Source organism: Cervus canadensis, chromosome 22 (genome assembly GCF_019320065.1).
Source record: "Cervus canadensis isolate Bull #8, Minnesota chromosome 22, ASM1932006v1, whole genome shotgun sequence".
NCBI classification, from domain to species: Eukaryota; Metazoa; Chordata; class Mammalia; order Artiodactyla; family Cervidae; genus Cervus; species Cervus canadensis.
In genome coordinates this window covers 48237604-48260625 of record NC_057407.1, presented here as the reverse complement: position 1 = coordinate 48260625, position 23022 = coordinate 48237604, and the positions used below count along the sequence as shown (strand labels likewise).

At 47.4% G+C, this 23022-nt stretch overlaps 1 protein-coding gene across 1 annotated transcript in view; it reads left to right on the top strand.

Annotated features, from left to right (window-relative positions):
* ITGA9 (integrin subunit alpha 9) overlaps nucleotides 1-23022 on the top strand; it is a 347591-nt gene that overhangs the window by 73673 nt on the left and 250896 nt on the right. Inside the window, exons 13-15 of the mRNA XM_043442046.1 lie at nucleotides 2254-2299; nucleotides 10397-10551; nucleotides 20164-20324. Of these exons, the coding sequence (XP_043297981.1) occupies nucleotides 2254-2299; nucleotides 10397-10551; nucleotides 20164-20324 (362 nt within the window). The remainder of the gene's footprint in view (nucleotides 1-2253; nucleotides 2300-10396; nucleotides 10552-20163; nucleotides 20325-23022) is intronic.

Below are 23022 nucleotides of genomic sequence, written 5' to 3'. Positions count from 1 at the left end.
CACATTCAGAATATAAGGAGTGAACCCTCGTGTTTTCCATAATATTTGAGCATATTTGGAGGTGTCTTCCTCTTGATAGGGGAAAAGGAACAACCAGCCACCCCCCAAACACACACACACAAGACAAGCATTGAAAGAAACACTTGGAGCAGGAAGAAAACCATGTCCGTCCCCTGACACACAAAACAGACCTTTGCCATTCAAGGCTGGTCAGCTTGTCTTTGGGGTTAATTAATGCCTTGTGGTGGTTGAGGCTAATTGAGTAAAAAATGTACGATTTCAAATCCCAGTCCTCAGTCATATCCGGTTTAGGTGAAATTGACTGGGCAAAGGAATAGTGGTCCCTGTGCTGTTTGATGGGGATGGAGTAGGCAAGGTGAGGAAGCAAAGAGACGACATGAAAAAAATCCCAAATCATCGCGGAATTCAGAAAAAAAAGTCCCTGAAACTGTCATTGTGCTAGCTTGAGAAAATGTTCCTTTCCACTTAAAATGCCTCAGAAGGATCTGTGAAAATGAATACAGTTCTATACAGGGTACTGAATTTCAGAGTTTCCCACAGACAGGAGTTTTGATCATCCTTGTATATCTATGGAGCCAGGAGGAGTGGGAACAGAAAAGGGTCAGTTTTGAGGTCTGTTTCCCTCATAGCTCAGTTGATAAAGAATCCACCTGCAATGCAGGAGACCTGAGTTCGATCCCTCGGTTGGAAAGATCACCTGGAGAAGGGAAGGGCTGCCCACTCCAGAGTCTGGCCATGGACTATACAGTCCATGGGGTTGCAAAGAGTCGGACATGACTGAACGACTTTCACTTTCACTTCTTCACTTTTCCCTGTAGACCCTCCTAGGTCTTTTTATGTTTGAGAAAGCAGTTCTTATTCTGGGCAATTTGTGACTGTCCATTGGTTTAGCAATACTGTCTACTGCTTCCCTGTGCAACCTGCATTATAAAGTTACCCCCATAGGTAGTTAGAGATAGAGGTGTCTCCCCTTTTTACAGACGAGGATGCTGAGCCTCAGAGAACTTAGGATGCCAAAGACCACGTTGTGGTGTGAATGGGGACTTAGGCTGCTCCTCTATATTTGCACAGTGAGCGAGGGTGATCACACTTCACAACACACGTGGATTTCCTACCTTGCAGTTTTTCATAAGAGAAATGGTCAGTGCATCAGATTCTTTTATATTCAAATATCCAGGCAATTAAAAAAAGACTGTTAGAAAATAGCAAAATTAACAAGCACACCCAAGTGCAGAGATTTTAGCAGTCCTGCAGTCCATGGATACGCTCTTTGTTTTTCCTAATTGAGGGCATTTGTAGATGTAGGGATTCAGATGCTCTTGGGTTAAGATGCTTGGTTCTGTAAGTAGTCATGGGGACTGCAGGGCTGAAGGGTTTTATTATACTTGAGGGGAGAAAAGGCAGAGAACTGTTGGATAAATGAACAGTTCCTAAATTAAAATTATTTAGGAATAAACATTACCAACTGACACTTGTCTTGATTTATGGTTGGCCAAGTATTTTCATGAGTTTTCTGATTTTAGTATCTGATTTAATTCATTTAATAACTATTATATTGAGCAAGTATGTAATAAATGTGTTCTGATTTAAATATTATGAAATGCTGTCAGCTTTTGAAGAAGATATTGGGGATCATTATCTCCATTGTGCAGACAAGGACACAGAGAGTCTCTGTGGTCACGTAGAGTGAGGGGTGGAATGGAGACAGTTCTCATGTTCTGCAGAACCTAGAGCTTCTCCCAGGAGTCATTTAATTCCAAATGTCCCCCCCCCTACCCCCGCCAAATCCCTGATGTCCAAAAGAAATAATGTGAGCCTCTTATGTAATTTAAATCATTCTAGTAGCCACATAAAAAATGATATAGAAAGAAACAGATGAAGTTCATTTTAATAATGTTTTATTTAGCCCCATGTATCAGCATATTATCATGTCAGCATACAATTAATACAAACATTTTTTATTAGTGAAATAGTTAATATTTTTTAGTACCAAGTCTTTGAAATCAGTTTCTGTCTTAGACGTACATCTCAGTGCAGACCAGAACCCTTTGGGGTCTCAGCCGCCACACCTGGCGATGGGCTGCCATACACGGCAGTGTGGCTGTAGCTCCTCCAAAGCCATTACAAGCCCCTGACCTTGAGATTGGCCTCCATCACGTTGGAGCACCTTGACAGCGGGTGGGTGAGATGGGCTTCAGCAAGATTCTAAATCTGTAAACTTGTGGTTTTCAGATGTAACTGTTGGAGCCTTCATGTCGGACAGTGTGGTTCTCGTAAGGTGAGATGCTTCTCTCTTTCCTCTTGGTTCTCTGTGAGTGAGGGATGGAATTTGGTTGGGGGGCGGTGCAGGGGATTCATTTATCATCAGTCAGCAGTCACTCTGCCCTGTTCCTTGCATGCGGAGGTGCTTGGTAATTGTGAATGCTACCTTTGTTTCCCTATTCTTGTTATCCTGTATCCCAGGGTTTCCAGCTGGTGGGCCTTGAGTGGCTTACGTGTGTGAGGATAGCATCCTTGGAGCTTCTAGGCAGAGGTTTCAGCCTTTTGCCGTGAACAACCCTTCCCGTGGATGTGCTACACATAAAGTGTCATTTTCCACGGGTGCCATGACCCTGCCCTGTCCCATGCGTTCATCCCTACTTACACTCGTCACCTCCACTTCCCCACCTCCTGGTCCCCAGCCCCCAGGGACTGGGAGCCTCCCGCCCCCTCACTCTTTGGTGACAGCAGAGGGTGAGGGGCTCGAGTTCACTGTGAAGCCCATGCCGTCTGGATACCTCCTACAAAGGCCAGTGGGCTGCCGTCCCACCCACGAACCCTCTCCAAGTATTTCTGTCTGTGTGAGTCAGAGGAGGCAGAATTACACTTTGGAGTGGGAGCCAACTCTTAGGTTTTGTTAACAACCTGATTGCAGAACTTTCTAAAATAGGCTAGTAGGATCTTAGAGCTGGAAGGGATCCCAGAGGCCATGGAGTTCCACACCCTGGATTCCTCTCATTCAGCAGGGCCTTTCTCTTGAGTCTCTACCTCAGGGCTACACAGCCTCCTCTGGAAGGAGGGACCGCCTCAGATGGGGGCTTAGGAACTTCTAAGGGAACCAGTTAACTCTAGGTAATGAAAAACATCAAGTAGTTCAAGTTACTTGCCTTGCGCACACTTACCCACAAAGGCTGTTTGCAGGCTTTGTCAAATGAGCAGTAGCCAGAATTGTCTTTCAGAAAATCCATGGATGATTTACATTTTCAAGATTGAGTGTAAAATTCCTGAGTCAGGAGTGACTCTGTTACTCCAGAGATTCTGATACTTTTAAAATCCACTACTTCTTTATTGAGCACTGCAATGGGCAGAGAACTGTGGGGAAGCATAATGTTTAAGGCATTCTGAATCAAGGGGATTAGTTAGACCAAGCCATAAATACATCACAAAAAGTCATCAATATAATGCAATAGGTGATAAGTGCTATGTGAACAGTATAGATAATACATATTCTAAAGATTTAGTAAAGATGATAACTACCCTAAGAATGGTCTAAACAGAGATTTGGATTATATTTTCTTATCAGATACCTAGCCTTAAGGGCCTTTAGCTTTCAAGTTTTTTTTCTTTTTCATTCTTTCCTTCTTTAATTCCTGAGAATTAATTTAAGATGGCCAATCATGTTGGAAAGAAATGAATAAATTTAATACGGCATCCTCTCCCCCTGCCCACATATTACATTGTTGAAGAAGCAGAATAGCCTTGAGGTTGAGAGTGTAAACTCTGGGGCCAGGTGGCCTGGGTTTAGACCCTAAGTCTGCCCTTAGGAGGTGAATTTCCTGAGCAAGGCTGGTAACCTCTGTTTCAGAATGGTCACCTGTTAAAAAGGCAGTAGTGCTCACCTCACTGAATATCGTAAGTTTTTATGAGAGCTCAATGAGCTAGAACAGTGCCTGGTTTAAGTGCTCAATTTTATGCTGTGCTCAGTCATGTCTTACTCCTTGTGACCCTTGGAGCTGGCCAGGCTCCTCTGTCCATGGGCTTCTCCAGGCAAGAATACTGGAGGGGATTGCCATGTCCTCCTCCAGGGGCATGGATCTGATCCTTTCCTTTCCATAGGGTTGGATTTCTCCTTTATCACCCCATTCCCTGTGTTGGCGTTTTCTCGGGTGGAACAGCTTTCAGGGCCACAGATGGTTGTGGTTGGCCTTGAGAGGCCAAGGCTCCAGCTGGTGGCCTTGCCAAGTCGTTTTCCCTCTGCTCACTCTTCCGAGCAGTTTGCTCTGGCTTCTCCGCATTCCCCTTGAATAAAACACATTCTCCGGCTGCCGTTAGTGGAAACCAGGCCCTCTCCAAACCAGGAGCTTCTGGCTTAAGGCGTATCTTATGGGTTCTGCATTTTCATCATCCTTGTATTTTATAAGCTTGCAGCTGTGAGCTCCACCCCGGAGGGACTTGTCTTCTTCTGTCCTCTTTTGTGAGGGACAATGCTCTCCAGGGATTTCTTCACACGTAGGTGTAAATGTAAAGCCAGGCAGTTACACGTGGATGGGAGACCCCAGACCCTGGCCTGGCATGGAGGGTAGAACCGGATGAGGTTGATGAACTCTAACAGGGACGGGTGTGGAGTCCACAGAGGAGAACACCTGGGAGCATTTGGAGAGAGGAGTCTTTAGGACCAGAGCCGGGGTCACCAGCTCAGACGAGGAGGTCCGCAGACGGCCCTGACAACCACGGCAGGGGTGCCTAGGGGTCCCGAGCTCACGGTCACCCATTCCCTCATTCATCTGCTTCTGTGCATTGACCTGTTGAGATGCAGCTGGGTGTCAGATTTGGGTGTACTTCATTGTTGTTCAGTGGCCAAGTCATGTCTAACTCTTCGTGACCCCGTAGGCTGCAGCACACCAGGCGTCCCTGTCCTTCGCTATCTCCCGGACAAAGTTCATGTCCATTGAATCAGTGATGCCATCTAACCATCTCATCCTTTGTTGTCCCCTTCTCCTCTTGCCCTCAATCTTTCCCAGCATCAGGGTCTTTTCCAATGAGTCAGCTGTTTACATCAGGTGGCCAAAAGTATTGGAGCTTCAGCTTCAGCATCAGTCCTTCCAATGAGTAGTCTGGGTTGATCTTTTTGGATTGAACCTGTGTCTCCTACACTGGCAGACAGGCTCTCTACCACTGAGCCACTAGGGAAGCCCTGGGTGTACTATGGAGAGCAACCAACACGGTTAATAATAAGACAGTTGTCATTTGATAAGTGCTTACCCTGTGCCAGGCACTGTCTAAGCCCTGGTGTGTAGTAATTCCTTGCTCTTATTGCTTTTCGCATTGTGGTATAATCTGCATATAATTGAGGCAGACACTTGATGAGTCTTGCCCAGTGTGTACACCTGTGTAACTTCTACCCCCATCAGGATGAAGAGCATTTCTGTCGCTCCAAGAGGTGTCCTCTTGCCTCTCTCCAGTCACACTCCTCTCCTGACAATCACTCTCCTGATTTCTGTCCCCCTAGATCAGTTCTAGAATTTCATATAAATGGAACTAGACTGTGTGCACTCTTTGGTTTCTGGCTTTTTGCACTCAGCGTGATGTTTTTGAGATGCAGCCATATTGTGGGTTGTACAGTGTTTTTCCTGGTACTGAGTGGTGTTCAATTGCCTGAATAGACTGCAATTGTTTGCTTTTTTTGGAAGCATATATTTGAACTCTTTTTTCAAAATTTTGTTTTTGGCCACACTTCTTGGCTTATGGGATTTTACTTCCTCAACTAGGGATCGAACCTGTGTCCTTGGCAGTGAGAGTGTGAAGTACTAACAACTGGACCGCCAGGGATTCCCCTGCATTTTGACTCTTAATCTTCTTAACAACTCTGTGACAGAGATATTGTGATTAGGAGCCTCATTTTAGGGGTGAGGAAACCAAATGACCTGGAGGTTTTATCAGTTTAAAAAAGGAGGCAACTGTAGGTTGTGGCAAATGCTCTGAGGACAAGAAAGCAGGGTTACATTGTCAGAGGATGCCCGTGTCACGCTCAGTAGAGGCCAGGTAGGGTGGGGTCTGCATCTGGTTGCAGGTGGCAGAGAGGGGTCAGTGGTACCCTTGCTACGGCAGGCCTGCAGAAGTGAGGGGCCAAAGTCAAATGGCCATGGGTGGGTGAGAGGAGGAGAAGCGAGAAAACAGTAAATCTTACCGTCTTTCCAGAAGCTTGACTGCAGAGGGGGAAGTGGGAATGGCAGTGGTTCAGAGAGGGTGTTTGGAGGGTGGGATTAAAGTGACCCTCAGCTTTAGCCTCATCTGTCTGAACCTCACCCTCACCCCCTTCCTTTCTCGGGGCCTGGAGAGGTTGAAGAGGTAGAAGGGAGGAGGGGAGGTGGAGGAGGGATTAGGAAGGTGAGGAAGGGAGTGTCTGGTGTCCGGACTGTGGGTGGGGAAAGGGCTCAGTGCAGGATTCAGTTTGTGATGTGGATGAGGGTGACCACCTCAGGTCTCTTCCAGGAGTGTGACGGGCTCAGGATGAGCAGGGAAGGTTCCAGAGACGAGGTGGGGCCCCTCAGAGATGGAGGAGCAGGACGCCCAGGGGACCGGGCAGGTTGGCACCCTTTGATGAGGTGCTGCATGTGGCTGAGCAGCAGTGAGCCGGGAGTCTGGAAACTCTGGCTGATGAAGCTAAGTGGGCATCCCAGGCATGACTTTGCTGACAGGCAAGTAGGGATAGACTTGGAGTTACCTTAGGGTCTTGGAGGGACCAGAAAATGGAGGAGGGCCAGGAAACCATGCCTATGTGTGCATGTACCACACACACACACACACACACACACACACCACACCACGCACACACACGACACACATCACACACACCATACCCACACACCACACTTACACACACCATACACAGCATGCCTGTTCTGCTGTAAGGGGGAGAGTCAAGAGCCGTGTAGGTTAGGAATGCTTTGGGCTGCAGTTAAGAGAAAACCTTTCTGAGGTTGGCTTTCAACTACGTGGATGTGAATTGGGCCTCCCTTGTGGTTCAGCTGGTAATGAATTTGCCTGCAATGCAAGAGACCTGGGTTCGATCCCTGGGTTGGGAAGATCCTCTGGGGAAGGGAAAGGCTACCCACTCCAGTATTCTGGTCTGGAGAATTCCATGGACTGTATTGTCCATGGGGTTGCAAAGAGTCAGACATGACTGAGTGACTTTCACTTTAAGACGTGAATTAGCTCCCTGGAGTGATGGATTACTTTGGGGATGGTTAGTGGTCTAACACCTTCACCAAAGGTGTGGGCTCTTTATCTGTCCTCCCATCTCTGCCATGCAGGCAGCACTGACCCCACAAAAGGCCAGGGTCACCGGAGTAACATCATGTCTCAGGGTATCCTGCCTGGGTTTATTGTCTACCTGGAAGTGAAATACCATGATCAAATTAGATATCAGAATTTAAACTGAGAACTATCAGAAAGAAGTATTCTATGGATTAAAGATGTCTGTATACACACACACACACACACACACACATATTATGGCATATTACACAACTACAGGAATGAGTGAAGTAATGGCATTTATCACAATAAGGATGGTCCTAGAGATGATCATACTCAGTGATCAGACTCAGATCACACCCAGACAGAGAAAGACAAATCTCATATGATATCACTTATAAGTGGCAGCTATAAAATGATACAAATGAACTTATTTACAAAACAGAAAACAAACTTAATGATTACCAAAGGGGAAAGGTGGGGGAAGGGATAAATTAGGAATTTGGGGCTAACATATACACACTGGTAGATATAAAATAGAAAACAATGAAGACCTACTGTGTAGCACTGGGAACTCTACTCAATATCTTATAATAATCTATAAGGGGAAAGAATCTGAAAAAGAATAGACACATACGTACATGTGTTTAACTGAATCACTTTATACCTGAAACCAACCCAACGTTGTAAATCAACTATACTTCAATTTAAAAAAAAGCATTCCAGCCACCAGCTTCTTTTAAAGTCTCAATGCATTAGCGGTGTTACCCTTGGGTACCCCTCTGCTTTCATCTCAGCCCATGAAACCCAGTCTCCCGCCCCTACCAGGGTGTGGGCTGGCCCAACTCTGCCTTCAGGAAGTTTGTTCTCTGGGATTAGCTCAAGAGGGCAGGTCCCGTGTTAGGGTGACAGGCTTCTGGTGTTATGCCATGGAAGGTCGGAGGAAGTGATCAGAGAGGCTTATGAAAGATTTCTGGGCTTTTCCTGGTGCTGAAACAATACTTGGAGTTGAAACAAAAAGGTTTGGGGGAACTGATCTGACGGATGTTGCAGGGAGAGGTGCCTGTGAAGGTCCCAGCTTGTCATTTCAAAGGATTATGTGGTTTTTTTTTTTTTTTTCCTTTTAACAACCCTCATCGAAGTCCTTTTGTCTGTACTGCTCACTTCTGCTTCCTGTTCACCTCGCCTTCCTCTGCCAGGCTCTGTCCCGGGAGGAGGAAGCAGGCATTTCCCCAGCGAGGGGCCCTGGGATGGTGGGAGGGGCTGGGCTGCTTCTGAACAGTGACCTGGCTGGACATGTGCTAGGCCGGTGGCGTCTCACAGAGTGGACCCCAGCTCTGCTGGTACCCCTGTCTGTTTGATGAAGCTTCGGCCCCTCCTGTCATTTTCGATTCCTTGGACTAGAGAGGTTTCATTGAACAGGGGTTGTTGTTGTTGTTTTAAATTTTTATTGGAATATAGTTGATTCACAATGTTATGTTAGTTTCAGGTGTACAACAAAGTGAATCAGTGATACATATACATTTAGTTACTCTTTTAAAAATTTTCTTCCCATATAAGTCATTACAGAGTATTGAGCAAAATTTCCAGGTGCTGTGTAGTTAAGTCCTTAGTAGTTATCCGTTTTATATATTGTAGGGTCTTTATGTCAGTCTTAATCCCCCAATTTATCTTTTTGCCCTCTTATCCCCTGGTAACCGTGTTTGTTTTCTATGTCTGTGACTCTGTTTTGTAAATGAGTTCATTTAACAAGAGTTTTTGAACACCTGCTCACTAGGGAATATCAGGATGAATTCAGCAGGATCCCAGCCCTTGGAGGGCCTGTAGGCTGATGGGATGAATTTGGACATGGACAGTGGGCTTAGTTAGTAGGTGAGGTGAGGTGTGGACACAGAGAAGGAAGAAATCCAAGTGCTAGGTTGCTAAGGAACACTTGAGCATCTTCTAAGGATGAACCCAGAAGGAAGTTGGAAACCCGATATTCGATTTCCAGGCACTGCTGTTATCTGAATTCCGTTAGACTTGCAGCTGGGTCTGCCCATAGTTCCTTTTTACTTGTCACAATTGTTCTTCTCTTAACCCACATCTCAAGGCAGTGCTGGCAGTAGTGAAATCCCCTAACTCCATCTGGGCCATGCAGTTCCTTGCTTCCTTTCTTCTTCGAGGTTTTCCTTAATGCTTTCTTTTCTCTGAGTTGGTGTTGGCCCTGGCTCCCATCTGTCTTGTCCCCCTGGGCGCTCTTTGCGGGATCATTGAACACAAGTGAGGTCATTGTTCTCAAGCTGCTAAAGCCCCTTAATCTTGTTATATCACCCCCGGCGGCGTGAAGGCTGGGGCTCCTTGGGGGTAAAAGGGTCTCTTTGTGAGGCCTGGAGGGGAGAAGGTTAAGCCACAGTTTAGGTGAATCTTCCCTCAGCAGATGTTTGCAACCAGAGCAGAATGGTGTGATTCACTCCCTGCTTCTAATAGGGGGCCCCGGGGGAGTCCCCGGAAGGCCAGCAATGATGTCCATCCATCAAGCATTGGAGGGTGGTCCTTGTCAGTGATAGGAGTGTGCCTATGTTTATTGGGTTTCACTTGGTCCAGCTATTAGGCAGGGTGATTTCTTCAGCTCTGAAATGCTTTGCTGTTACCAGCTGGGACCCCATTCATCAAGGTCTTTTAGAAAAAGTACTTAATTAATTGATGGGAGTAAACAAAGAGGGAAGGTTTCTGGATGGGACTTTGCAGTTCATGGCAGTAATGGCAGTAAATGCATTGGGGGATTCCTGCTTGTGTGTCTGTTTCTTGAGTCACGGCATCCCCCTGTAGGGACACCTCTTAAATCTGTTCCTATCCTCCTATTAAAATGGAAATCAAAAGTTAATTGGTGAAATTTTAAAATAATCTCCCAACATCTGGTGGTTCATTTATGGCTTCAACCAGATGTGTTTTGTTAACAACTAGCTGACCTTCATTATTGGGAAGATAACTGTTCATTTATTGGGAAATAAGCTGAGACACCAGAGAAGAGGATTTACAGAGCACCCTGGCCATTTTCTCTCACTCAGGCTGATTCATACTTTGCTTAGAGGCTGGGCTGAAGCCCTGGGATTTTTCCTGTCGGCTTAGTTCTAATTTGGTTCCTCCTGACCCGTAGGGCGAGACCCGTCATCACAGTGGATGTCTCCATCTTCCTCCCCGCCTCCATCAACATCACGGCGCCTCAGTGTCATGACGGCCAGCAGCCTGTGAACTGCCTGAACGTCACTGCCTGCTTTAGCTTCCACGGCAAACATGTTCCGGGAGAAATAGGTAACACACAAGACCAAGTCAGGGCTCTGCATAGCCATCCTAACTGGTGTGGGCTTGTGGGATCATGGGCAACCAGGGCCTGTTCTGGAGTTCCCCCCTGAAGTGCAGCCTGGCTAGGTTTACAGGCAGTGGGTCCACAGGCTAGATGCCCTTTTCCCTGAGGTCCCCCCTCTGCTCTTCTAACCATTATTTTCTCAATTCAGTGCAACCTCCAGCTCTCAGAAAAATAATATTTGACTCTAAGCATCCTTTCTCCAAATGTCCCTGGACTATACTGAAACCTCACTGGGCCACGAGTAGGACAGGTCGTAGGTCTTATGGACATGCAGTGGGTAGCTTGGCCCTTCCGAAACATTCCATGTAGTTAGAAAAAAAAGTAGTGGGACTTTGGAGGCTCTCCCTTGAGCTTGCAGCACCAGCCACATGTTGAGGACTCATGCTCTTTCCTGTGGAATCAAAGACACAGGATGAGTGGTGAGATTAGCATGCCGAGTTTTACAAAGGTTCAGGCTTCCAAAAGGCAGGGAGCTGCCTTTGTTAGCTTCAGGTGATGGAGAAGAGGCAGGTAAACCCTGGCCACTGGCAGCCATCCCTGCCATTTCTCTAACAGGGGGAGGTCAACTTGCTGGCTTAGTTCCGAGACTGGATCAAGCCCTGGAACAAGATAGGATCAATGTGGCTTAGAATTCAGAGTGTGTGATCACCTGAAGGAAGTGAATCTGGAGTAGTTGTGCAGATTAAGAAGTCTTTTGTTTTTACAAACTGTATCAGCATCCCCTAGGAGTTTGTTAGATGTGCAGAATCACAGGCCCTGTTCTAGACTCTGAACCAGAATCTGCCTTCAATAAGATCCCCACAGGATGCTGGTACACATTTAAGTTTGAGATGCTCTGCTCTGGGGTGCAGGTGTGTGGGAACCCAGACACACAGAACACATGTCATGCACTAGTCAATTTCTCAGCTGCATCTTGAATGCTGTACCTTAGATAACAATATGCTAGTCCTTCTAGGCCAGGGGTCCCCAAACTCTGGGATCTAATGCTTAATGATCTGACGTGGAGCTGATGTAATAATAATAATAGAAATAAACTGCACAAAAAATGTAATTCTCTTCAATCACTCCCAAACCATTTCCCCTACCCCAGTTCATGGAAAAATTGTCTTCCATGAAATTGGTCCCTGGTGCCAAAAGGCTGGAGACTGCTGTTCCGGCTTGTCTCACTGACATTTCTCTTGATCTTCAGGTGGATTGAATAAACTCAACAATGAAATCTTGTATTTTTTTTTATGGATTTTTGAAAAAGAACTCAGAAATTTCAAAATTGAATATGAATTTACTGTGAACTTGGAACTTGGGTAGTACGAGAGAACTAACAAACTTTTTGTGTGCGAATCCAGTGAGAAAAAGATGCTTGGTCCAGATCATACAGCTCTTGGTGAAGCCAAAAGTTGAATTCTGGCCTGATGATACTATTGCTTTCCAAAAACAGTTTCCTACCATTTCCCTAATTGTTTAAGGCACCACAGTCTTTAGGAAAAAAAATGGTCTGATGGTCTTGGGACTCATATATCCTCTGCCTAATTAGATGGTATGTCCTTTATCAAATATCAACTCGTGATGTAGTTGGACTCCATTAAAAAGCATTTTAAAAGAATTGTTGAGTGGAAGATTACTTCTGGTGTATTTAAAAATAAGCAGAACTATTCTGTTATAGAACTCTTAAGAAAAGCAAGCAGTTAATAGTTCATGTGTGTGTTCATTTGTCAAATATTTATTGTGTGCCTGCATGAGCCAGCCATGTCCTCATGGAGCTTTTAATGGGAATTAGAAGGAATTTCTATTTTGATCCTGAAGCTGCACACACAGTTTTCAGACTCATTAACCACATCGCTGTGGTGGTGAAAATGGAGGTAAGTTGGTAGAGCAGGAACAGAGAAGAAACCAAAATGCAAGTTTGGAGCAAGAGTGATTTCAGAGCATATGACATAAGTGTGAGAGCAAACCCTAATTTGTAGATTCAAGGGCCGAGCCAGGAGGAGATGTGGGTGTTTTCTCATGCTGCCCCCAGCAAGTGTCTCTTTCTGGGGCTCTAGTCATTGACCCCAGTCACTGGGTCTCCTTTCATAGACCCCAGTGATTGGGGCCCTTTTCACTGACTCTGGTCATTGGGGCTTCGTTCATAGACCTCAGTCATGGGGCTCCTTTCATAGACCCCAGTCACTGGAATTCCTTTCATAGACCCTGATCACCTGAGCCCCTTTCAGTGACCCTGGTATTCAGGGCCTCTTTCGGTGACCTCCAAGCAGAATTATAATGTAGGTCAGGGCTAGTCATGGCCCTTCAGTGGTGGAGGATGGTGGAAGAGACAGGCTGTTGGATGACATCCAGTACTGCCCCCAGGGGCAGAAGCCTGGATAAGGTCCGCTTTAGGGTGTGGAGAATTGAGCAGGTGCTCCTCCGCTACTCTCCATCTGCCACACGGGGTCATTGATGAAATCCAGTATCTCTTGACAGTCTAAGGGGATGTTTGTACACATTTATTTAAGAGTCAGGCTTAAAGAGAATGGTAATGGGAGAATTTGGGTATTTGCAGAGCAATGCAGGAAGTTATCTATCCTTGGCATTTTCTGTCCCTTTCCCTGGAATTCAGGGAAATGAGCGATAGCTTAGTTTTTGCAGTAAAGGGAGAAATGTAAAAATCCGCCCCTAAATGAGTTGGCAGTGGAATATAGAAGGTTTGAGGAGGGAACAGTGGGAAGCTGTGGTGGTGGAGCTGAAGTAGCCATGTGGATACAGATGTGGGTAGACTTCTCCATAGATGCTTCCCCAGGGTTCTGCACCATCAGGAAGATCAGGTCCCCGGTTTCCAGATGCAGGAAAGATGGGGTAACCTTCAGTGCACAGACATCCTCTGCTCTCCTCCCGGCCCAGTAGCTGGTGCTGGCCAGCTTGGTGTCATCGCCCAGGCCTCTGCACTGGGAGCCCGGGGCTGGAACTCCGGTTACAAGCCTTCCTCGCTCTCATTGCTGGAGGAAGATGCAAGAACATGTTAGTGGTGGTTTTGGCCGTGGCATGCTTGGCAAGAGGGCATCTACCAGTCACCTCTGAATGTCTGCGTATCCAGAGCAGAGTTTGTCAGCAGAACGGCTGTGTTTGGACAGGACAGGCTGGGCAGTGCAATAGGGAGGTGCCCAATGCTGTGCTCGGCACTTCTGAACAGTCGTCAGAAGTGGTATGTGTCTGCTGGCATCTTCAGCTGTGGGACCACCCCGAGAATGTTTTGGGGGGACTGTAAGCAGTTGACTTATAGTCATCTCTTTAGCTTTTTCTCTCCCTTGGGACCTGGTGGAGCTCAGGCACACACACGGAGAAGGGATTCCGTTTGCCTCTTCATTTTCTGTGTTGTAATGGAAAACCCACAGCTCCCGCTTGGGCACAGGACATTCAGGGCCAGCTGATGACCCAAACCACTAGAGGGGCCACTGTGGCTTCTGGTGGTACTATGGGAAATAGAGCGGTTCTCTATGGGGGCGACTCCACCTTGGCCCCCGTGACAGCCTAGCAGAATCCATCCAGGAGAACAGAAACCACACCAGTTATTTTAACAGAGAGAATTTAACACTGGGAATCGGTTAAGCAGGTCATGGAGGACCTGGTAGTAACCACAGGAAGCTGCTTGTAGGTCTGTATGAGGGATCTTAAAGGTGGTTCCTGACCAGCCACAATAGCAGCACATGAAATCTTGTCAGAAATGTGAATTCTACGTGATTCAGAAACTCTGAGAGTAAGGCCCAGCAACCTAGGTTTTAATAAACCTGCAGCTGGCTTGGATGTGAGAACTTCTGGCCAAGGACCACAAAGGGAAAATGTTATATGTAGGGTGGACCACTTGCTTGGGGTCATCAGAACCTGTAAGCTTGGAGAAGGGACCTTGCGGACCTGGCATCTAAACCTGGGAGGTGGGGACACTGGTTGGTGCCATTGGTATATTTCAGGGCTCCAGTGAGGCTGGCTTTAGGGCTCGGTGGGGGGTGGGGGTGGGGAAGAAATGAGAATTAACTGCTGTTGGAAGCAGCTGCATGGAAAACGGTTGCTGGGCTAAGCTGATGAGAAGTCCCTTCCCCTCCTGCGGCCTTGCAGCCTCCCTCAAGCTCTCCATCTTGGCAGGGTCTCCCAGAGAGCCACAGGCGAGGCAGAAATGAGGTCTGCAGAGTCCTTGCCCCAGCCGAGCAGAGCAACAGCTTCCTAAACCCATCACAGGGAGTCACTGAAACTCCTGTGTGGCTCATTCAGTCAACAGATAGTTATTAAGTTCTAAGAAGTGCCAGACCGTGTGCTTGGGCAGAACAGACCGGGCAAGGTCTTTGCCCTCATGGAGCATGTGTGGCTGGTCCAGTGCAGTCCTACACTGCAGACACCATTCCCAATTTAGGCAGCCCCCAGAACACATTTATAACGTTTCATCAAGCCATTTAATACAAGACTTCAGCCCATCTCAGGTCTTACTAATCTTCATTCTTGGCCTGGGGGGCAGTGTGAGGCTCCTGGGAGCCTCCTGGCTGCCACAAGCAAGGCAGGTGATGGTTGTGCCTAAGAGGCCTCTGCTCCTTACCTGTGGACCAAGCCTGTACCTACCTTGCTGGCCAGGCTGAAGCCTAAACGCACTTGTCAGTCCTCAGAGGCTGAGACTCAAGCAGGCAATTCTGGACCATCCCCGGAAAGCCAGGTGGAAACCAGGCAGGGCTGAGCCCTAAGTGGTTGTGTTCTGTGCTCTGACCTGGTGCCCCCATATTTCCGTGGCTCTCAGGCAGTCTGGCGAGGCTGAGAGTGAGCAGGGGGCTTGTCCTGCCCCCAGACGGGCAGTACAGCTGGGTCCTGAAACATGGCACCAAGGTCATGCAAGCCAGTGGCAGAAATAGGGTTGACACCAGGCAGCTTGTACCCAGACCCCTTCTCTGGTCCTCAGGGTGCATTTTTACTCCAGAGAGCGTTTGCACATGGAAAACATTCTCTGAGCTCTTTCTGGTCTCTCAAGCAGCATGGGGATGGGATAATGAGGCAAGTCCATGTTCTGTGAGGAGAGGGGAACCTACTGTAATTACCACCGCATTGCTTGGGGGGAGGGTAAGAAAAGTTAGGAAAATAGAAACAGTCTCTTTCTCCCTTCTCTCCTGGAAAACTTGAAGGGAAGCTCAGAATAAGTCTGGAAGGAGGATTTATTGGTAGAATTTCGTAGCTGAAATCATGTTCTAATGGAGAATGGGAATGAATCAAAACTCGCCGGGAGCGACCAGAGCCACGTTGATGCGAGACAGCTGGCTTGCTGCTGGCCCGGGCCGGTGTGGGGGGCCCTGGGGAACCAGCTGGGGGGTAGGGAAAGGAGGAGACTGGAAGCATGACTCCAGGCAGATCAGCTTTTCCATCAAGATGACATCATTCGACATGGCAGGGACACAGGCTGCCAGAAGGAGAGCTGAGGCTGTGATGTGTGCTGTTGGAGCAGGCCCTAATCAGAACCAGCGCCTCCCCGGGCCCGGCTGAGTGAGCTGGGGAGGCCATCGGCAAGTCTGCCAGCTTGATGCTCCCATCTTCCCACAGGGCGGGCTGCTGAGCCAAGCAAACTGCCCAGCTGTTTCTCCAGCATCTCCTCTGCTGCTTGGGGCGGTGGGGGCGGCGGCGGGGGGCTTCTTTGTAGAGACACCTGGGGTGGGGGCTGTTTAAAAACCACCGGTTGAGCTGAGAGTCAGGATGATCTGCACTTCTTCCCACCCCAACAGCTCCCTCCTCCCTCAGGCTGGGTTTCCCATGATGTGTCTCTTGGTTTTGTTGTAAAAGAGAGACTTGATAAGGTGCTAACTTATCAAATTATTGTATAATTTACATTATTAATAATGTAATTATTAATGTAATTAATAATGTAAATTATTGTATAATTTAAAATAACAAAGTAAATTTTAAATCAAGGAGAAGCTCTGAGCAGGCAGTTCAAAAGATGAAATGTTTCCAAAATGATTGCTCTTGGTGAATCAGATGAATCTGGTCTATCTGATTGTACACTTTCACACTTTAGAAATATCTGATAAGTGAGCTTGTAGGCATGAGTATACTCCACCCAGAGCAGAACAGCGGTTGTGGTCCTCAGGTCAGGGTTAGTGACTCTGAGCTGTTTCTCCTCTCCCTTGAGTTGCAAGAGAAATATATTGGGCCAGTGATTCTGCAGTTAGTCAGGGTTTGGGGGGACTAAGCTTGATGTTTGTAAAATATCTGCACAGTTCTTGACAACACGCAGAGGGTCAAATTCATTCTGTTTTCTGGACTTGCCCCATTTTAATTCAAATTCTTGCAGAAGCAGAGCCTGTGGCAAAGATTTGAATGCACATTGTTGATTCAGGAGGGGATCCCAGGAAATACCAATAGGAAAGCAGGACCATGAGACAGGAAGGGAAGGCAGCTGCAGTAGTTGGGGTTCACCAGAGAAAAAGAATCCTGAGGATATTGGATACTGTATATGTATGTATAAGATATTGTAGTTCAGAGGCAGTCTGGAAGCAGCATTTCTTCTTTTGGGGGGCATCTTTGGTCTTTTTCTCTTAAGACCATCAACTAGTTAGGTGAGGCCCACCCACATTCTGGATGGTAATCTGCTTTATTCGAAGGTGGCTCAGACGATAAAGAATCCACCTGCAGTGAGGGAGACCTAGCTTCGATCCCAGGGTTGGGAAGATCCCCTGGAGGAGGGCATGGCCACCCACTGCAGTATTCTTGCCAGGAGAATCCACATGCACAGAGGAGCCTGGCAGGCTACAGTCCATGGGGTACAAAGAGTCAGACATGACTGAGCGACTAAGCACTTAACTGATGTAAATATCAATCTCATCTAAAAAATACTTTCATTGTAACGTTCAGATAGGTGTTTGACCAAATACCATGGCTTAGTCAAGTTGACCAGAAACCATCACGGCAGCAGAATAGAGCACGTGTTATTGAACCCGTTACCTCTGTTAACAGGACTGCCAGAGCGGAAGCCTGCTGGGGAAGCCTGGGAGCCAGAGTAGACGCGCCTCACAGTTACCCCACCCAAAGGACCAGGGAGCTGGGGTCATGGTTTCCTGAATGCTGTCCCAGGGGCTTTAGTCCTTGGTGCTCCTGGCCGGCTGTCCCAATGGGTGGGGCCACCAAAGCCCATGGGAAAAGGGGTTGCAGGTGCCGGCAGTTTAGAAGTTGGGTTGGACAGCAGAGAAATGGTAAAAGCCAAGAGGATGTGGGTGGGGCACTGACGCTAATCTGCTCTGTCTTCCTGTGCTCATTTCCACCCAGTTTTCTCTGGGCTTGGCCATTCGTTGCTGACGAGATGGTTCAAAGGCACTGTTCTCTCCCTGGTCAGCCTTCACGCCAGCCATGGAAGGGCAGCTGTGGCTCCCTCACCAGGCAGGATGGCCCGATGGGGACTGCAGAGGGGACCCCATTGAGCAAGGTCTTCTGGCTCATCTTCTACAATGCCCACCTCCTATCCTAAGCTTGCTAAATGGAAGTTGGAAACTCAGTTCATTTCTACGTATTCTTTCTTACTGTTTGGCTGTTGCTCAGGGAAATTGTGATCGAGAGAAAGTAAATTGGCCAACGTTCAGTTCCAGATCTCTATACTTGTTTGATTCTGCTGTCTGTGCATTCAAAGAATGTGAGTTTTTGATCCAATAATGTAAAAAACGTACCAAGAACCACTGTGATAGGAATAGCCCAACACTGGGGTTGAGGAGAGCTCCAGATTCCGCTTTCTGGCCGGGAGCAAGTCTTGTTCCCTCTTTTTTTAAAAAAAAAAAATTATTTATCTTTAATTGGAGGATAATTGCTTTACTTGTTCCCTCTTGGGGCATCAGTTCCTCATCTGAAAAAATGAGGGTCTTGATCGAGATGGTCCCTAGGCTTGCCTGAAAGCTTTCACACTCTATGAGTCTCCCTCCTTTCCTGCCCCACCGCTGTCGGAGCAGGTGTGTAAATCTTGTGCAGGTTCCTGTGCTTTCTCTGCTGAAGTACTTCCCTGTGTGCATTCTTCTATTTTCAATAATATCACCATCCAGGTCTCAGGTACCTCTTGGTGACCCAGCTTCACCTTGGAAATCAGCTATTTGCTGAAATAAACAAGCTGGGGCAGACCTGCCCTTGCTGACCAGGAATCTGCTAGCATGGCTCGGCAAAGTCCCTGAGATGGCAGAGGCCCAAGAAAACCATTAAATGCATCAAAAATATGCCCTGTGGCAGCTGCCGAATGCCTATCCAGGTCACTTTCTCCCTTCATACCTTCCCTAGTGGCTGATCCCTTTGATGTTATTAAAAGGCAGAGCCATCCCCGTGGCCCCAGCTCACGTAGTTAAATGTTGGCAGGTGTGAGGCTACTTTTTTGGGGCACAAGAGCCCAGCTACTAGGAGGCTCATGTGTGAAGCCACGGCAGGGGCTGGGTCATCTGTTTTCCCACTGCTCAGCAGTCTCATCTGGTCATTCTAGGGACAGATGCTCCTTTTCGCTCACTTTAAAAATGCCATGCTCCCCTGAATCCACAAAGCAGCAAAGAAATAGTATTATGTAAAAAAGTGTTATGTGGTACAGGAGAGCAGTGAAATGGTTCTGTTGAGGCCATTCTTACCTAATAAAGTGAGCCATACTTACCTAATAAAAAGCATTGTCACATACTTCCTGACAAGCTCTGAAATAATGAAGGTGAAAACTTTCGGGTTTATCCAATGTGTGTTCTGTATTGTGACCATGTTTTAAAGTCCCACATTTTGTCACAATAGGTTCTGCCACCCTGGCATTACACCTTGAGGCACTAGGTGATGAGGTTTTCTCTTTTAGGGGTGCATCCCAAGATAGACCTCATGGCGGTCATGATTTTGTTGAACCAGTAGACACCATTAAGCCATGTGGTCCCACCCCATGGCGGCCCGGGAAGGAAGTCAGCTTCAGCCTCCTCTGTGTTTCCCTGCGTGAAAGCTCTATGAGGGCAGGGGGTTTCCCCGTGTTGTTCTTTGACGTGTCTCGTATGCATACACCGTGCCCAGCTCCGTGGGCCACGGATGGCCACAGTCCAATAGATGCAGCAGTTATAGAGCCCTACTCGACATCTATGCGATGAGTCAGAATTATTGGGGGGGAGTGATAACTCCCTTGTGTTGGGCATGTGCCCCATTTCATTATAGGGGTCAGTGTTCCATGTAGCCTGGGTAGTTTCAGTAGCTTCTCTTAATATTCTGTAGGTTTGCGGTGATGCCTGCCTTTCAGGACACTCACTGTGTTGGATACAGCTAACCATTGATGTGTATATTGGTGGCTCAGTTAATAACTCATGAGGTTTAAATCAGGGGGACCTGTGACATGTGAAGCCCAGAGAATCCTCAGGAAGACAGGCTAGCCTGGTCTCTCTGGATTCTGGGGGGGCCCCTGGCTGCATACCTCTTTGGGAGATGGTATTGATCAGGGCTGCCTGACATCAGTCCTCTGTGCAGCGGAGGGCTACATATCATCTGAAGGGAGCGTGCGACCCTCTAAGGGTGTCTGGAGGGGGCCTTGTGACTGTGTGTGTCCTCACTCACATTTTGACCTTATTCATCGGCAGGCCTGAATTATGTTCTGACGGCTGATGTGGCCAAAAAAGAGAAGAGCCAGTTGCCCAGGGTCTACTTCGTGTTGCTGGGAGAGTCCGTGGGTCAGGTTTCGGAGAAGCTGCGGCTGGTCCACTTGGAGGAGACGTGTCATCACTATGTGGCCCACGTGAAGGTCAGTTGCTTTTTCCTCAAACGCTGATCTCTGCAGATGTTCATTTGGAACTGGTGGAAACTTTTATTCTGCATTACGTATGCCCTTTCAAAATTTTATTTTACAAGGAGGAGAACATTTGTTTCTTCTTTTTTAAAGTGGGAGTCGGGCAGCTCTTTATTGATCTTCCTGTGTTGGTCTTTGCCTCTGAGAGCGGTGCTTTCTGGCCTTGCCTTCTTCTTTTGGGAGGTTTCTTGTCCTCCCCCCTCTGTGAGGCTCAGTAGTCTTTTCAGCAGAGAGCCACAAAAGCACATGCGTTTGGATCAGCAGAGGTGCTGCGTCACACTGTACCTGATGTCAGCGATTCATTACGTATTACCTCGTAGTCAAGCTTAAGGTGTTTTACAGCTGGTTTGATTTTTCTCTCTTGATTACTTTCTATTTATTTTAGGGGTGGATTTTATGGCCCCCTTCCCCCTCACTCTACATAAACTTTCAAAGTGTTTTTCTCCTCTTGAAATTATTTGTTAAATATACTTTGCTTCTAATTCCCAGCAGCCAGGCTTTGATTACTTACAGAGAGGCCAGTGTGCAGACAGGTACCATCAGGTTGGGAGTCTGGTGCCCAGTGCTGGAGGAACGTCCAGCCACTGACTACCTAGGCAAAGACAGACAGCATATGGGGGTCGGAGGTGGAAGGACCGACCCCCATGAACCGACCACATGGTCAGTAAGATGAATGTGGTTTTGGACTCACACAGACCTAGCGTGTGTCCTGGTTTGACATCTGTGTGTCTCAGTTTCTGCATCTCTTACCTTGAAAGGTAGTCACAGAATTAAGATTTAAGTATTATATGATGAAATACTCTTAAAGGGCCTTGCACAGAGTCTGCGACAGAGCAGGCACTCAGCATCATTATTATTTGGTTGGATCATACGTACTTGCCAATTTTTAACATTCTTGACTTACAGAAATGGCAGTTACATCTAGTCCAGTGTGTTATTATTAGCCAGTGGCTTTCTGGATGATAGCAAAAATAGTCTATGGATTGGAGATGAAGTGGCCCTCTATTACTGTGTTGTCAGTGCCAGAACAGGAGAATAACAGCTGCCTCTACATGCTTCTGCCTTGTAGATAGAGAATGCCCCACACATCCACGGCACTTTGGCCCAGAGCCTGAGTCCATGCCCCTGAGATGCTTTGCAGTGGGGCTGGGCTCTCTCTCCTGCCAGGACTCGTGCTGGGGCCTGCCCAGACCAGCTGCCCTTGGGCCTTACGGGCGAAGGCCTTTTCTAAAGCAGTTCATGCTCTTGTTAAGCCAAGGGGCCACCCACCCCTCTGGGTCTTAGATGATGTTGGCTCGTGATCACACGTGGGGGCATGAGGCTGTCGTGCCAGATACTGCCAGGCCTTCAAGGGCTTGCACTTGATGTCCTCACACTTCCTGGAGGTGGGGTGTCTTCTCTTGGGCTCCTTATTTTTAATATTTTAAAAATTTATTTATTTATGACTGTTCTGGATTTTCATTGCTGCAGTCTTTTCTCTGGTTGCCACGAGCAGGGGGTTGCTGTGTATGAGCTGATCATTGTGGTGGCTTCTTTTGTTGCGGAGCATGGGCTCTTGGGTGCTCCGGCTTTGGTAGTTGTGGCTCCCAAGCTCTAGAGCACAGGTTCCATAGCTGTGGCCCAGGGCTTAGTTGCTCTGTGGCATGTGGGATCGTCTCGGATCAGGGACCGAGACCGTCTTTTGCATTGGCATGTGGATTCTTTACCACTGAGCTGCCAGGGATGTCCCCCTGGGCTTCTTTATGCTGGTCTCTTCTACACATACTTTCCTTCAGGAATCTTGTGACTTTTTGCTTTGACTGAGAGGTTAGCCCTTCCTGTGTAGCTACCGGGGTCTTGGCTGCAAGACAGGGCCTCTCAAAGCCTGCAGGGCTTTTGCAGACAGCGCTCAGAAAATAGCAATGAAGAGGTGCCGGCCAGAGGGAGGACCGTTTCTGTGGTGGCTTCTGAGGATTAAATAGGGAAGAGTAGACTTGCCCAAGGCTATTTATCCTTGTGCCTGCTGATATCTAGGGTTGCCAGACCTGGCAAATAAATATATAAGATTTCCAGTTAAACTGAATTTTCAGGTAAACAACAAATCTAATTTTTAGTATAAAAATATATCCCAAATAGTGCCTGGGATATACTTGTCCATAAAATTAAAAAAAATTATTTGTTGGTTATCTGAAATTCAGATTTAACTGGACATCGAGTCAGAAGAGTCAACCTGACTGATAGCCTTCCATCCCACAAGTGGTACTTAACTCATCAATCAAAACATGACTAACAAGAAGAGAGATTGAGATGGGGGTCAGAAGAATTTGGAGGATGAGGGCAGGGCTCAGAAGTGCAGATCAGGCATGTAATTCTATGGGATTATTTGGGTCATTTTAGGGAAGAGCAAGAGAGCAGGGCTTCAGTGAACTAGGCATCTAGAAAATTTGGATGATCGCTGTTGCTTGGTCATTTTGTCATGCAAGGAGACAGGGGTGGCGGGAGCAATCAGGAAGGCACAAGCTTCTGATGCCTTTGTGGCTCAGGAGATGTTCGAGGTGGCTTGGTAATTTATAGCCATGTGGGAAATTTCCTCCTACCAGGCGTTGTCTGGGCCATTGCAAAGGACCCTGGGGACTGGCAGAGGGACCAGCGAAGGTGAAAGCTACTGGGCGGG